Raw genomic sequence first — 16,990 nt, 5'->3', positions numbered from 1 at the left:
CCAGTATAATCTGTGGCATGCAAATTATACATCCAAAATTTCAGCATTCCCCTGGATGAAAGGTAGCTTTATAGATTTTTATAGGGAATACAGCTGCCTTGCCCATCAAATCCAGGAGTGTATTCTGTGAAAGAAAAATGTTGTAGTTTGCATCATATGCACACATGGTCATATTTGCATTGCAAAATGCAGTGATGTGCAACTTTCCCAAATACAACATAGTAAACTTGAAAATAGGAAATCACGTTTTAAACTATATGGAAAAAAATGATGATATGTTAAATTGGGTTTGCTTTCCCAACTAATTATTGATGATAACCCCAATGTATTAATTCAGACAGAAGACCTATAATATGTGAAAAAAAGTTAAGTACTGTTGTTGTAATCATCAATGGATCCTCAACACATACAAGCTTTCTTAAATGAGCTCTCTATTTGGAGCACCAATAATCAATGCATTTCTGTTAGGTCTAAAGTCATTAGGACTCATTGCTTGGGGTCTCCACAGTGAGTTCTTACAAACATTTGTAAAACATGTTTTGTAATATGTAAAAAAAAAATACATTGCATTTTTTTAATCTCTCTTCTTTAGTTTGACATCATGGTTTCCATGATGTCAAACTAAAGAAGGAATTAATAAAGTACAACCTTAAAAGAATCCTTTAAACACACTGTTATGTGAAGTAAAGATACTGTAGCAAGGCACCAGCGGATTGCTCTCAACTTAGCAATAGGCCTCCTGGCTCTAATGGGGAACATATTGTAGATAGTGTAGATAATGTATTTAATAAGACCTGAAACTAGTGATTGAAAGTGTTTACTGGGGTCACAGACATGAGAACCCAAACTGTCATTTTCCCACAGACTTTAGTACAACTGGACTTCGTTTAAAACCTGATGAGAGGTCTTCTTATTGCCACAACAAAGGTTTAAGGCTATTAAACCGTGGTTTCATCTTTCAGGCCTGGAAGGCACATCCATCTTGTATACACAGCTGTGAAAACATATTTGCCATGTTTCTGATTTCTTTTTATTTCTTTTTCTTGCGGAACAGATTTTATCCTCCTAGGATCTGGTGTCCACATATGTGGACATCACATTTTGGGATGTCTAGACCAAAATACAAAATTTTGCTCTTATCCACTCACGAGGACATTATACTGTCACTGTTCTATCGAAATTTAATATGTGGATCTCATTTTTCTCAGAAACAAAAATCAAGTAAAAAACAGCAACTGGTAATTCTTTGTTTTTAAATTCATCAGGTCCCAAACAGCCCAAAAAGCAAAGAGAAATTAAATATGCATGCCATGAAAGAGTTCGGGTCTTAGGAGGTTAATATCAGACAAATATAAGCTGTGTAAAAAAAATAAAAAATCATAGTTTTTAAACTATGACTTTATTTATTCAGGAAAAAAAATATCCAAACTTACCTAGCTCTGTGTGAAAAAGTATTTACCCCCGGAAACCTAATGACTGATTGTGCCACCCTTGGCGCCTAGAACTGCAATCAAGCCTCTGCAATAACTGTCAATGAAGCTTTCACATCACTGTGGAGGAATTTTGGCTAACTCTTCTTTGCAGAGTTATTTTAATTCAAACACACTGGAGAGTTTTCAAGCAGCAAGGACCTGTCAAAGCATCTCAATCTGATTTGGGTCCAGACTTCTTATTAGCTCACTCCAAACCTTCTTTTAAAGCTATTCAGAGGTCAACCCGCTCGTTGCGTTTTAGATCACTGTCCAAGTGAACTTGAACTTCAGGGCGTGAACTGATGGATGGACATTCTCTTTGTAGGTTTTTTGTTAGAGAGCCAAATTCATGGTTCCATCAATGGAACTGGAAGCAGTCCCAGACCATGACACTACCACCACCATGTTAGGCAGAGTGTTGATGTGATGTTCTCTTTATGAAATGCTGTGTTAGTTTTATGCCACATTTAATGGCATAAAACCTTCTAAACTCCCAACTGTTGTCCTGTCAGTTCAAATATTATCCCAGATGTCTTGGGGATCATCAAGATGTTTTTGGATACTGTGAGATGAGCCTTTGTGTGAGCCTTTTTGGTCAACTTTATCAGACAGGTTCCATTTAAGTGGTGTATTTAACAGGTCTGGCAGCATTCAGGCCTGGCAGTGGCTAGTGAAACTGAACATGAGCATGTTTAAAAAAAAAAAGGTTAATCACAGTTAATTTATGATAGCAGGCAGTTAATTTTTCACATAGTGCCAAGTAGGTTTGGATAGTTTTTCCCCTTAATAACTCATCAATTAAAACTGAATTTTGTAGTAACTTAGTTTATGTTTGTCTGATATTAAAACGTCTCTGAAATCTAAAACATGTAAGCATGACAAATATGCAAAATAAAGTCAGGAGAAGGAAAATACTTTTTAAAAAATGTATAAAGTATGTATATACAATACTGAATGAACCACAGACAGGTGTAATGTCTGGTTTTATCGCCTTCACCAATATTGGACGTACATTTATCAAATAGAGTCCACATTACTTCTAACGCTTTTCTATTTCCGGTTTAAAATAACAATAGTTTGCTTAAACACTGGCAAGTGATAAAGCTACTGTGCCCTGGTTTAGCCGTGACTAGAATACATTACAACAAGATACTTGTGTGTGTCTTCTTCACTGTCAAACCAAGTGAAGAAGACATAATTTTAATGTTATAAAATTACGGGTGAAGGGCAACTGTACCTGTTTCGCGAAGTACCGCCTTTTGACCCCTCTGGGTTTCTGTAGTTGTGAAGCTCGGCGCGCGACGCAGCGGTTTGGTGGGAGATTTGTACCTCTTCAGGGAAGTGAGTTACATTTTTAATGAAAAATGGCTCTGAACTACCAGGCATCTACCCTCTCTCTCACTCTGCCAATTTCCTGCCAGATATGCCTCGGAAAGGTAAGCGTCGTTCGATTGTTTTACCTCCTCGTTAGCGCCTATGGTTTGGTAAACAAACTAGGCAAACTGTTTCCTACATGAGTTAAACGGAGGTGACCGTTGTTTGTTGTGTTTGGTTGTGCTAGTGGGTTAATTTGCTCGTGTTTTTCTCGGTGCAGGTTAGGCAGCCGGTTATTTGTTCCAACCACCACGTGTTCTGTTCATCCTGCATGGAAATGTGGTTAAAGAAAGCTAACCAGTGTCCCACCTGCAGAGTCCCCATCACAACAGAGAACCCCTGCAGGGAAATCATCGGTGAGTAGTTGCGGGCAAACAAAGGAAAGCAGGCTTGAAGCAGAAGAGAAGAGGTGATCTGCCTGCCTGCAGCATCTCACAGCTGAGTCTTCTTTTCATTGTGCTCCCAACAAAGCACGGCCTCAAGTTTTGCAGGCAACTTTCTATGAGCCGTGACGTTTGTTTTGTTAGTAATATCCCCAAGTTGACGATTTCAGTTAATAAAGCAAGTTGGATCATATTTAGTGAGATTGCTTGTTGCAGCTTCAGAGTAAGTCAGCATAAAAATAACTCCTTTATGAACGCAAGCATTGTTTGCAGTGTTTAAGCGTTTGACAGGGGCTGGGGGATCCATCCTTTCCAAATGCTTATTGGAAAACTGTTGATTTTCTTACTGCAGGCTTACCTGCAGTCTGTAAAACTGTATTCCCTTATCCATAAAACAAACTGGCTACAGTTTATGCAGGCAAAGGTAGCACGAGGTGATATATCTAAGACAGTTGTACTGAAAAATAAATGTTTTAGGTTTCCTTTGAACTTGTGTGAGGCATATTTGAATATATGAATTTTATGTATTTAGTTTTAATCATACAACCCTGCTGTTTTCCAGCATTTACTCTCTATTTTTGTTGGCAGATCAGTTTGGATTTCTTTGTAACAATACCAGACAGTACTCACTGACATGCAGACATGCAGTAGCTAAGCTTAGCCCCAAAAACTTGATTCAGACTTGATTGTTTCAGTCATTCACGGAGCTGTTTCTTGCAAAAACAAAGACTTTATTATTGCAGTTGTTTCACCTGTACCGTTGGAATTTTAATATCAATCATTGGCTACTTGATTAGATACACTTGTTGATGCATTTATCTAATGCATATATCTATATCTAATCAGTTACATGAGAGCAACACAATCCATTTAGACTCAGAGATGTGGTCAAGCGAACCTGGTGAAGTTAAAATAGAGCATCAGAATGGGGAAAAATGTAATTTAAGTGACTTTAAATGTAACATGGTTGCTGGGATTTTCCCACGCAAACATCTGTAAGGTTTATAGAGAATGGTCTGAAAAAGAGAAAATATCCAGTGAGTCCCATTTTCCCTGATTAAAAATGCCATAATGATGCAAGAGATCAGATGAAAAACCAGACTGCTTAGAGTTGACAAGAAAGCAACAGTAATTCAAATAACCACTTGCTACAACTAAGGTGTGAAGAAGAGCATCTCTGAATGCACAATAAGTCCAACATTGAAACGGATGAAACACCAGGTGCCGCTCCTATCAGCTGTGAATAAGTAACTGAGGCAACAATTGATATGGGCTCACCACAGCGGGACAGCAGAAGACTGGGAAATTGTTGGCTGAGTCTCGAGTCTTCTGCTTTGATATTTAGATGGTAGGTCAGAATTTGGTGAAAACAACATGAATGGATCCATCCTGCCTTGAATAAACTGTTTTCTGGCTGCCGTTGGTGTAAATGCACATAGGATATTTTCTTGACACACTTTGACTCTCCTAGTATCAGCTGAGAATTGTTTAAGCATCACAGCCTTACCTGAGTGTTTTTGCTGATAAGTGCACCACTTTGAGTACTCACAGAGTACTCCTCTTCTGGTGGCTGCTTTCAGTAGGATAACACACCATGTCATAAAGCTCAGACTGATTTCTCAAACATTACAATGAGTTCACTGTACTTAAATGGCCTTCACAGTCACCAGATCTTAATCCGCCTTTCGGAAGTGGTGGAATGGGAGATTAACATTATGGATGTTCAGTCAACAAACCTGCAGCAACTGTGTGATGCTATCATTTCAACATGGACCAAAATCTCAGAGGAATATTTCCAGCACCTTGTTGAAGCTATACCATAAAGACGTGAGACAGGAACATGTGAAAAGATTAAAATAAAGAGATAGATCATTTTAGAGATTTCCTTTAACCCAATTTGGTCTTGTTTTTTTTTTTTTTTAAGATGTATTTACCAAATAAACAATCTTTGTGCTAAAAAGAGAACATGTGAGCAAATTATTAAAAGGAATGTTACAAATGATGGTCTTCTCTTGTGAAAATCAGTCACAATTTCCCTGTGCACTATAAATTTGCCTGCATTTTAAATGGCAGCACCTCAAGCCTTGAATGTTCTTCAGTTTTACGCTTGCCTCTTTATTACTGTAATGTTGTGCTAAGGTAACAACAAAACCACATAAAAGCCAGCTGATGTTACTTGGAACATTACTTAAATGTGTTTTGTGGTCTATTGTGTTAATCATTTACTGTACTTGTGTGCTTGTGTTACAGGAGGAACAAATGAGGGTGATCACAGTGATAGTCCTTCTGTGAGAAAATGTCTCAGAAAAACGAGAGGGGAATTAATTTTACACGAGTATGAGGTATTGGTTTGACGTGCTCTGTTATGTTTAGTATGCTTTCCTATGTTTATTATTTACAGTCGTTTAGAAAAAAAGAGTTAATAAAAGTATAATCACAGCTGTATTAGTATCTCACTCGATATCATTATTTCCAAATGATATTTTTTCTCTCTCTCTCTCTAACAGGAGGAAATTGAAGGGCTCATGAGAGAAAACGAGGAGCTGAAAACCAAAAATCAAAGCTTGGAGGAGCAACTGAAGACTGCTTTGGATCCCTGCAGCATTAATATAGTGCAACTGGATGAACAAAGGGTCGCTCCATTTGTCCTGGAGGAGTGGACAAACAAGCTGCGAGCAGCCACAGATGTCTGTGATAAAGTAAAGAAAGACATGGATAAGCTCAAAGAGGTATGAAGCCTGTAACATTTAGGACATTACAGGTTTCAGTAAATTGACCCTTAAAGCAGGAATTCACCGTTTTCTGATAGATGCAGTTAGTTCACTGTTCGGTATTTTAGTTGTCTAAAGAGTGTTTTAATGAAACAGTTGAAAGTAGACATGTTAATTGCATGTAATTATTCAGATTTATTACTTTATATAAGGAAAAGCGTTCTGGTAGTATTATTTTTTTTTTACCTGCTTGATTCTTGTATTCCAAGTAAAGCTAAATGGACGTTGCTTCAAAGTTTATTGCGCTCGATTACTTGTTTTACCACACAATATATGGACAAAAATTCTCTACCACCTACATATTACACATGTGGGAGCTGCTCAGCCATTGAAATCCACGTCAAACAAATTTTGTGCCGATTGTATATGTAGGAAATAAGAAATTTCATAAACTGATTCCTTGCAGTGGTGGCATCCTGTTATGGTATCACGCTCAAATTCAATTTTTTACGATTTATTTTTATTTTCTTGCTCTCCCCAGAAATGTTTGTAAAGGCAGTCTGCATGGCCAGGTGCTTTATTTTGTATGTATTTTTTAAAATATACCTCTGGCAATGGGACTGAAAATACTTGAATTACATTAGATGGAGATTAACAGGTGTGGTCCAGTACTTTTGTCCATATAATGTAACTTGCTGTTTTTTTTTGTTTTTTTTTTAATAATAGAAATATTTTGATAATGTTTACTTTACCACCTTCAGGCAAATAAGACATTGCGGTCTCAAAATGTCGACCTTGTGCAAGAAAACATGAGACTGAAAGCAGAGGTGGCTAGCAGATCTCCTCAGAAGTAAGTATCATGTATAACCTTTGCCCTCCTTATCTAAGAATCTTTTTAGGTTTATACTTGAGCATAGTCTTAAAATCACACACACAAAAAAATCACACTTTCATAAGCAGGTTAAAATAAGGTTAAAATAAGTCAATTCAGCTCAGATCAACTGGAACTGTGATGGCACCTCTGTTTGTGTAACACCAGCACGTTAGGAGTAGCTATGGTACAAATGAGACGAGGAAACGTTTTGGAAGGCAAGACCAGATCAGAGCAGACTGAAGACGGGCAACACACATTGCGCCATTGACTAAATAGTAGGTTGAGAAACAGCCCAGCATGCAGCTTGGGTGTGAGTTGCTGCTGCAGTATAAAGGTGGCGCAGTCAGACAGAAGTGCTTGAGCACATATGCATCCTAAACTGTAATACTTTCCATAACCACCAAGAAGCTCACATCTGCCAAGCCCGGAGTTTGATTAAAGATACGATGACTTACAAATCAATGCAAGGTTTTGTAAATAACTACCTTTGTGGGTTTCTTAAGTCACAGTTAAGATAAAAATATTATTCTATGTCAATTTTGCAATTGAGGAACCTTGGTTTTTTTTCTCATTGTAATACTCAATTGCTGCCATTAGTCGATAAGGTCCACTCTTGCAGCCACTCTTGCTGCTGAGCATCTTCTAGTAATAATGTGTTCTTGGCTTACTGGGTTGTTATTATAGATTTTAAAATGATTACTTCTGTTTTAATAATGAGGATTTGCATGTTGAATACTGAGTTTTTGACTCATGTTGTAGCCAGAGCCAGGCTGACATTAGTCACTCCTATGTGACATAGATGCCCTTTTTTTTTTCTGTGAAATCGCCATTTACAATCTTTTTCTCCCCAAAAGAAAAATGTAAGGTTGTTTTTATTTATATCTCAGTTTTTGTTGAGTTTCTACATTTGATTTTTTTTTTTTAATAGACTACATTTCAAAGATTAACAAAAAAAATGGTGTGTTGAATTTTCTGTTCTAAATTAAATACTAAATGATCTGTCGCCAGGTTTGGCCGATACACAGTCGCAGCACTGGAAGCTAAAATTCAGCAGTATCAGCGCGATGTGGACCACTTGAAAAGGGCTCTTGAGCGCAGTGACCAGTACATTGATGAGCTGGAGAGTCGGATCAGGGTGTCTGAGAAGAAATCTCTTGAAGTGCAGGAAGCGTGTGGGAGTTGCAAGGCTGCTAAGGAAACTCTCACAAAGCAGCAGAAAGTCAACATGATGATGAGAAGCTTGAGTGACAATGAGAGGAAGTTGATCTGCAGCAATCCAGAGGCAGAATGTGGGACATTTTCTAGAAATCACAGTTTGATGTTGATGCCATCCGCAGATCACAAAGATTTCAGTAAAAATCTGACAGGAAAGCAGAAAAACGAGGCCTCGGAAGGCACCTCCTCTGACTTTTTGCCCAGTACTCCATCATCTGCTTTCCGCTCCCTGACTCTGAGAAGCCCAGGCATCCGTGAGAAGAAAGTTGCATTTAAACCTGGGTCTTATCTAAGGAGGCTTGATTTTGAAGAGGTTCCCAGTCCTGATAAGAGCAGTACCACACTGGAGAACCAATTCAACAGTGTTGAGAAATTCCCCAAAGGCTTGCCTCCAAATGACTTGGAGTCCTCAAAGTCTGTCTTCTGGGCAGGCTGGGACAAATCCAACTCTGACCAGTCATGTACAGGTTCAAGTAAAGGAAGCTCTATCAAGGGATCCACTAATTTTGTGGTTGATGAGTCAGATAGTTTCCACATGTCCAGTGAGGCCTGTATGGATGTGGCCTACCTGAACAAAATCTCAGAGTTGGACTCCATGATGCTGGAGGGTGAGAGTTCCTGTAGTCCAGGGCTCTCTGTTGATTCCTGTCTTTCCACAGATATGGACAACACCCTAGTTCCAGAGCCTCAAACATTCCCTAATGCCTTGTCAAGCCATGCTGGTAAACCAGTGACGCACAACAAGCATAACAATCACCAACCTTGTGACAATAAGGAGAGCATCTTGAACGACAAAGAAACTCCAAAAGGTTCAGCAGAAGAAGGTTGTGCTGCATTAGTCTCTGGTAGGAAGAGTGGCGTCTGTGGAGGGGCCTCTCACACCGAAGAGCTATCTTTTGATTTGCTGTTTGATCCTTCGGATGAGAATAAGGCCGGTCCCTCTGGCTTTCCAGCAAGCCAAGATCATGATCTTGTAAACCCCTCCTCTTCCTCCTCTGGCTACACTGCTGGTCAGCCTGTGAGCACAACAAGAGACAGACACACGCTGAACAGCAGTCAGCCAATAAAGAGAAAGTCCCACAGTCCCTTTACCATAAGCAGTCCCACCAAACATTCAAAGCTCATGTGAAAAATGTCAAAACAAACATGTGTTCCTGGTGCACTACTCTTGGTACAGTGTTATGGTGATTGTGTGATGCTAGGGTGTAACTTATTGTTATTTGTCTCTTGTAATATTACAAGAATTAAGCTAAAACGAGATAGGAATGTCATAGTTTTTGTGTAGTGTGCTTGTAGGCCTCATTAGTGATGTGCTAATGCACACTGATCACACTGGTGATCGCATTGTAGTCCTAACCCATGCTGTTTTGTTCTACTATAGTTGGGGCTGAGACATTTTCCAAGTATACCTTCAGCCTTGTTTTCTGTATTCTGCTAATGGTCTTTGGACTTTCTAATGGCTTGTAATACTGAAGACAGATGAATATGACTGTCATTAAAAATTGCTGAATTAGTAGTTGTAATGTATATTAGGAAATGAAACGGGAATGCATTAAATAGTCAAAAAATTATGAAAATTAATTTTGCCTTTCTGTATGGTTTGCATTGCCTGGTCCAGTAACTCATCACTGGCATTGGGGATTAATATGTTGTGTACCAGTTACATTTGTTTTTTTTTTTCCTCACACTGTCCATATTTTTTCTATTTTTGCTGGTAATTTTGCAACACATTAAACCAGTAATAAATTTGTCGCCACTGAAAGTGGAACCAACACTGCAAAACATGCTGCCTGTAACGACGCACATTAGAGACCCCACGCACACTAAATCCATTGGCGCAGAAAGCGCCTTATTTATTATGCAAATTTAACGATATCGTGTATATTTCACATACCTCTAATCGCTGCATGAAATTTTAATTGGGGAGCCGTTGTGGTTTGAATAAATGAAGTGTTAATTCATTGGGATTAATTAATTTAGGTAAAGACTGTGTACAAGGTTACACTGGTGTATTAAATCAATTTGTTTAGTGCTCATCTGGCGATGATGGGCTCTAATGATAAAGGGGGCGGTGTCAGTATTTCCAAGGGTTAATATGAGAAATGGGACTGTGGGCCAAGAACTACTGGAAAACCATACAACTTTTACAACAAAAAATACATTATTAAAATTGTTTAATATGTCTATACCGATGCCTACAAGATTAAAATTGCTTATTTATTAATTTCATATTAAATATAGACCTCGTGTTTTTGTGTGTATATTTTCCCCAATACTCGATTGGAAACAACTTTCTGAAATCAGACGTCCAGCCTAAAATAGACAGATGCTCAATTCTGCGGCATAAAGTCAATATTATTCGGCCTCCAGTTAAAAGATAAGGCCTACAGGCACTGGGAACGGCGAGGTTCTGTGGCTGGGAGGAGAGGAGTGAGCCCTTAAAAAACGCAGGCATCCAGTCTCCAGATGTTATTGCCTGCCCTGTGAGCAGTTTTTATCTGTCAGCCTGTTCACTGTTCTGGCAGTTTATGTCTCGCGAGAGCAGCCGAGCACGGGCTTGACGAGATCTGAGGCGCTCAGGTGTAAGAGCCTCTCTCATCCCCAGCAGTGGGAAACAGTAGACAGATAAGTGCGTCTGAGAGACTGCAGGCATCTCTGTGATCTCCGGGCTCAAGGCTGCACTCGGCGCACTATACAGCGAACTACACTGCGTCATTACTGGATAGGCAAAGGATCACTCTGTGTCTGTGATTGTTTTCTAGCTCTTGTAGCCGTTATCCCCCTTCTTTCCGTGCACTTTAATTGGAGAAGCTCGCCAAGATGATGTCCATGAACAGCAAACAGCCGCACTTCGCCATGCATCCCTCTTTACCCGAACACAAGTATACCACCCTGCATTCCAGCTCGGAAGCTATAAGGAGAGCCTGTCTGCAAACTCCACAGGTAAACCATCCCCGAAAACTTTCGCTTTGTCCTTGTTTTTTTTTCTTCTTCTTTTTTTGTTACTTGCCTAAGCTGCTTGAGCACTGAGCGCTGTCTGTGCCTAATAACAAGGGCTGCTCCAAGGCACATTCAGCCAAGACGCGCACTTAATGTTTTTTTCATGTATTCCACAGCAATCACTGGAAGAGTCTGTGATCTTTTTGAAAGCATGCTCACGCAACGCCGGGCTTTACTGTTTTTGTATTAATTTTTATGACTTGCCGCTTCTGAAGGAATACTCCGACTCTGTTATGTGTCGCCAAAAGTCCCGACTGACAGATTCATTTATGCTTTTTTCTTTTTTTTTTTCTGTCGCCTTCCTTTTTTCTTCACGTCCTTTCCCATTTCTTACTCATTTTGAAAACCTTCATTCTCCCCCTCTCTTTCTTTCTGTCTTTCTTTTTTTTTTTTATCCCCCCCCCTCTTGCAGTTACAGAGTAACATATTTGCAAGCCTGGATGAGACGCTGCTGGCTCGGGCTGAGGCTTTGGCGGCCGTGGACATCGCCGTGTCCCAGGGCAAGACGCACCCGTTCAAGCCCGACGCCACCTACCACACGATGAGCACGGTGCCATGCTCGTCGACATCCACCGTGCCACTAGCCCACCACCATCATCACCATCACCACCACCACCACCAGAACCTGGAGCCACCGGACATTATGGACCACATCAGCTCGCCGTCTCTCAGCTTAATGTCCAGTGCGCACGACGTGGCGGGCGGCGGAGGTGGCGGTGGCGGCGGAGGTGGCGGTGGTGGGCTCATCTCCACCTCTGCTCACCCGCACTCTCACATGCACGGTTTGGGTCACCTCTCCCACCAAGCTATGAGCATGAACTCACCTCTCACCCACCACGGGCTCTTACCGGGCCATCACGGGGGAGGTCAAGGCGGCCCTGGGCTCACAAACAACGGACTTCCCTCCATTAATGACTCGGACACAGACCCAAGGGAGCTGGAGGCTTTCGCGGAGCGCTTCAAACAGCGGAGGATCAAGCTGGGGGTGACACAGGCGGACGTGGGCAGCGCTTTGGCTAATCTCAAAATCCCCGGCGTTGGATCACTGAGCCAAAGTACAATTTGTCGATTCGAGTCTTTAACTCTCTCCCACAACAACATGATTGCGCTCAAACCCATCCTCCAGGCCTGGCTAGAAGAGGCCGAGGGGGCCCAAAGGGAAAAAATGAGCAAACCTGACATTTTCAACGGAGGAGAAAAGAAACGCAAGAGGACCTCGATAGCAGCCCCAGAAAAGAGGTCTTTGGAGGCTTACTTCGCTGTACAACCTCGACCGTCGTCTGAGAAAATAGCAGCTATAGCTGAAAAGTTGGACCTGAAAAAAAATGTGGTACGAGTGTGGTTTTGTAACCAAAGACAGAAGCAGAAGCGGTTGAAATTTTCCGCGGCTCACTGATGGGCGAGGAAGAGAAGTTAAAAAAAAAAAAAAAAAAGTTGTGTGACTGAATTTGGGGACCAAGGGACACCGAGACACCATTTTCAGTCTTTTGTCTCCAGCGATTTTACACGCTGGTGCACAATGGACTTTAGATACCCATTTTATGAGGCTTCATATATCCTGTTTATTTTCACGTTATCGGTGAATGTGAAGTATGCAAATAACAGATTACACAAACTTGGCTCAGATGTTACCAGGGAAAAGTTTAGCGACGTCGACATTGCCTTTTAAATAAAAGAAAACAAAAGAAAAAAACTTGTGGAAAGAGGTAATTTGCTCGATACTATAGCGAGTTATTTTCTCCGAATAGGCCTGTTATTTTGAAGTATAGCCATTTACGAATTACCTCACTGATTGTTAAATGTGGTTTGGGTTTGATCTTTTCTGTCGTTGATATAGACTAAGTCATGACTGTTCATTTATTCATCCGTTCATTTATTCTTATTTGGAGGCTGCTACGAACTGAAATTTAGTTGCAAACTTTTTATGGCTATCGGAAAAATAATTATTTTTCAGGCCTGCATGAAATCCTAATTCACGGGAAGTAATTTAGCCTGTGTGGGCTGTCACATCTGCAGATATATTTATTTTGAATTTGCACAAAGGACCCTTTAGGTTTCTAGATCGGCTATGTCGAAATGCGTTTGTATATACAGACATCACTTTATCACTTACCAGAGGTGAGCTCCTGTATTCTGGAAACAAAATTAATAAGGGGGAGGGGGTCTATCTGCACCATTGGCATCACTGGGAAAAGTTTCAGACAGATCAGAGCATGATAGCTCTGTCTACATCATTAAGAAGAGATCGCAATCAATAAAAGGGGTTTTTCGTTCTTTCATGTGTTTCAGTTTGCAGTGCAAACACTCTATGCATTGGAAGAAGAATCACTGCATAGCCTACAGCAGAGTTGTCTACTGCTAGACCTTATTTTGTGGATGGTGTAAGTCACTGTTTAATGCCTGTTTTCACATTGAGATCACCACGTTGTTTGTCGTGTTAACTGTTACGGAAACGTTGTGTAAGTAATATTTTACTTTGTGCACAAAAGTATGTTTACAAAAACTGCGGCGACATGTGCATCATGGAGAAAATGTCCCACTGTCTCCTTCCCTCTTTCACAACTTCTCCACTCTCCTCTGTTGTCCTCTTACTTTCATTGGTACTATTCATCCTGTAAGCCAAATCCAACAGGGAGGTGTGTTCCAGCAATCTTCTAATAAATCAAAGAAAGAAAACTGTGCTTTTCCTGGTTGTGATTCGGCCTGCACGGCACACGATTATCAAGGTTACTGCTGGTGCAATAGTTTAACGCATTACTATGGCCACGTGATAAAGCGTTTGGTATGGTTTTAAATGGCGTAGCTTTATTCTAATCAGCGATATAAAACTCATTATAATGGTTGTATATACATTTGCCTAATTTTAGAGGATAATATTAAAGTTTAAAGTTTAACTTTTGAAAGTTAGATGCGTATAATTTTACATTTTTGCGCCGTTAGTTTCTCTATTATTATTATTATTATTATTATTATTATTATTATTATTATTATTATTATTATTATTATTATTATATAAACTAATATAAGTTTTACTTAAAATGTTTGTTTATTTTTTCTATATTATACTCATAATATTTATTTGGTATAGTAAGTAAATTGCGAGGCTGTATTTTAGTTGTCCTTACCTTTTATTTAAACATCTGAACATAAAATAGGATGAATTAATGAGTAATAGGCTGTTAAAGGAAAAAGTTTTCTTCCTATATTGACACAGGCCCAACAATCAACATTTAATGAAGTTTTAAAGTAGAATAACTGAGCACTGACACCAGAGAGAGCGAGAGAGAGAGAGAGACGATAGAGAGAGAAAGAGGGTGAGAGAGAGAGAATGAGAGAGAATGAGAGAGAGGGAAAAAAGAAAAAGAAAAGTTGATTTTCTTTTTAAAAATGACCACTGTGTGACCTCTACCCCCTCCAAATATTTCTGTTCACTCCTAACTTGCAGATAGGCTATATCAATTTTTTTTTTGTGGGGCTTCACGTTCGGCTGCATTCATAAAGAGGAATTTTTAAGAGCATGTAATGCAATATTAATCGCGATTTGCTGATATAAAATGCAATATTTTCAGACAGCTTTCGGGGGTTTCAGGGGAAGCAGGCGGATGAAGGAAGTCGCTGTTAAATAGCAGAGAAAGCTGCTCTTTATTGCTTTTCTTTAGCTTTTGGCTACACGGACAGAAGACAGCGAATCCTTAACGTAAGTAAAATACTTTTTTGTTGAATTTTTAAGAAATTTTGTTGGTCATTTGTAACTTTTTTTCTTTTTTAAAGATTAGCATAGACGTATGTCATTTTGAATGAAAATATATATATTTTTTCTTCTGCAATTGCTTTTCCATTTAAATTGTAACAGGCCTGCTTCGTGGCGTTCCCCACTGCTAGCCTTATTCCACTACTTCATTCGTTCAATTCTGTAAAACATAATTTTGTAAATCTAATTTAAAAATTGAGGAAAATTGTGCAAAAAATAATAAGAAATTTGTTTTCGTTGTGAGAATATTTTTCCAAACGCTGTTCTTTCGTGATACAGACTTTCTAGGAAAAAAGAAAAGAATGAATGAAATGTAAAAAAAAAAAAAAAAAAAAAAGCTATTTGCTCATTAAGTGATATTGCAAATTTCCTGTTAGAGGTTGCCGCTATCACAGAGTCCTTTTTGTTGCATTGTTACGAAATAGTACAGCTGTTATATATATGTATATATATGTGTATATATATGTGTGTATGTATATATATATATATATATATGTATATATATATATATATGTATATATATATGTATATATATGTAAATATATATATATATATATAAAGGTGTGTGTGTGTGTGTGTGTGTGTGTGTGTGTGTGTGTGTGTGTGTGTGTGTGTGTGTATATGTATACACAATGGCTTAAAAGTTTCACCACCTCATACTATCTACTGAGAGTAACGCAACACCGCTGGCACTGAACATACTCCACGCGCAGCACCGCACACGCCACATGGCAATCATTTCAGCACCACGAACAGCTCCGTTGGCGGATTGAAGAGTAATACATTATTGAAAGCCTATATCAAACAGCTCTGGGGTGCTGTCTCTCTGCACAGGGGCTCTGGATGAAGTCGGACTGTCTGCCTGCACAATAGCCTCTAATATGTTAATGGCCGTAGGGGATGCCTGAGGTACCATCCCCAGCTGCCTCGCCTACCATATGTCAGCCCGTTACGACAGAGTCCTCTATTAATCAGGGGGATATTTCATCAGCAACCTCACCGATATTATAACCCTTAAAGTTCTATCAATAGTCGACCGTGCCGGCGCCCGATCATAGGTATCCTTAGTGCCTGGGCCTAAAAGGGCCGTCCTCCTATAATCGTGTCTAGATCGTTTGAGTTACCCCATCCCGTCCCATTTCACTTCAGGTGTCCCGTTTGAGCCTTGTTACAATGAAAAACTAGATTATTATTATTATTATTATTATTATTATTATTATTATTATTATTATTATTATTATTATTATGTAACAGTGTTAATCACCGCCTTTCTTTCCTCTTTTGTATTCTTGCATAGGCAGCGATGGATTAATCACGGAGCCTACCAAAGGATCTCATAACTTAATTCCTTCAGGCTTCTAGTCAGGGGAGTAATTAATCTATACCGTGGATGTAAATAAGAGGAAATTGGATTCCTGACAGACGAAATGAGAGACTCTCTGACACCACGTTGGCAAATAATGATTTCACCACACGTTATGGTAACGCAGGCGCTTAGATTTATGAGAGCACGACTTTTTAGTATAGCTCTGAGCGGAGGGGAGTGGGCCTACCCTAATCGTAGCTGTTAGACGCCCAGGTTAAGATGGATTAGATCATTAGAATTACAACACTTCGAGCTGAAAGTTAAAGGAAATGGAAAGCTCTAACATACTGCGTTGGTTAAGCTTTTTTTCCTTCTTCTTTTTTCTTCCCCAATTGGCTTATGCTTTGTTCTTGCTTTGACATTGTTACACCCAATTTATAGAGTTTCTTAAAACAACATCAGTAAAACATATCTAAGATAAGAGCTCCCAAGGAGGGACCCCGCTGATCTAACAATAAGCAAGAAGGAGGCCCTTTTGGACGGAAATGTCAAACCGGGGATGTGGATGCGTAGATCCCCCAGATCTGCACTCATTTCCCACTTATATTTGCTCAGTAATCCGCTGTGGCAGCCCTCCATCGCCCGGGACCTGGTTTGAGAGGCGATGCTGTTGACACAAGGGTATATTTCAATCACAGAGGGTTCAGAGTCAGACGCACAACTTATTTGTCTAATAAATCCGTCATTTAGTAAGAAAAATATTTGATCTTGAGGGGCTGACCTCTTGCCATGTAGCTACTGACAGATAAAAATGGGCAGCCTATGTATGCTTCACGGATATGCAAGTAGGCTGCATAGCATAAAGCGCAATTTAGATTCATATTTGTATGGCGCCCAGTCAAAG

The 16,990-nt window shown here is 39.7% G+C and overlaps 2 protein-coding genes and 1 long non-coding RNA gene across 4 annotated transcripts in view; 2 read left to right on the top strand and 1 right to left on the bottom strand.

The window, feature by feature from the left end:
• Window positions 1–2,854, bottom strand: part of LOC102296316 — a 39,169-nt gene extending 36,315 nt beyond the window's left edge. Inside the window, exon 1 of one of the 2 annotated variants that reach the window (XR_001336772.2) lies at window positions 2,710–2,854. This is a non-coding gene — a long non-coding RNA (uncharacterized LOC102296316). The remainder of the gene's footprint in view (window positions 1–2,709) is intronic. The other variant, XR_006055015.1, reaches the window with a different exon arrangement.
• obi1 (ORC ubiquitin ligase 1) lies at window positions 2,770–9,450 on the top strand. The gene is made up of 6 exons (XM_005935284.3): window positions 2,770–2,908; window positions 3,067–3,202; window positions 5,480–5,571; window positions 5,737–5,958; window positions 6,702–6,790; window positions 7,823–9,450. Exons 1-6 carry the CDS (start codon window positions 2,837–2,839, stop codon window positions 9,156–9,158), a joined length of 1,947 nt encoding a protein of 648 aa, XP_005935346.1. The 5' UTR covers window positions 2,770–2,836; the 3' UTR covers window positions 9,159–9,450.
• Window positions 9,451–9,990: 540 nt separating this feature from the next.
• On the top strand, window positions 9,991–13,926 carry LOC102295701 (POU domain, class 4, transcription factor 1). Its single transcript, XM_005935283.3, has 2 exons — window positions 9,991–10,972; window positions 11,442–13,926. The coding sequence occupies exons 1-2, from the start codon at window positions 10,850–10,852 to the stop codon at window positions 12,423–12,425; spliced, it is 1,107 nt and encodes a 368-aa protein (XP_005935345.1). The 5' UTR covers window positions 9,991–10,849; the 3' UTR covers window positions 12,426–13,926.
• Window positions 13,927–16,990: the final 3,064 nt, after the last annotated feature.

Source organism: Haplochromis burtoni, unplaced genomic scaffold, assembly GCF_018398535.1.
Source record: "Haplochromis burtoni strain Fernald_Lab_line unplaced genomic scaffold, NCSU_Asbu1 Contig_195, whole genome shotgun sequence".
NCBI lineage: Eukaryota > Metazoa > Chordata > Actinopteri > Cichliformes > Cichlidae > Haplochromis > Haplochromis burtoni.
This window is presented reverse-complemented; position numbering and strand designations above follow the sequence as displayed.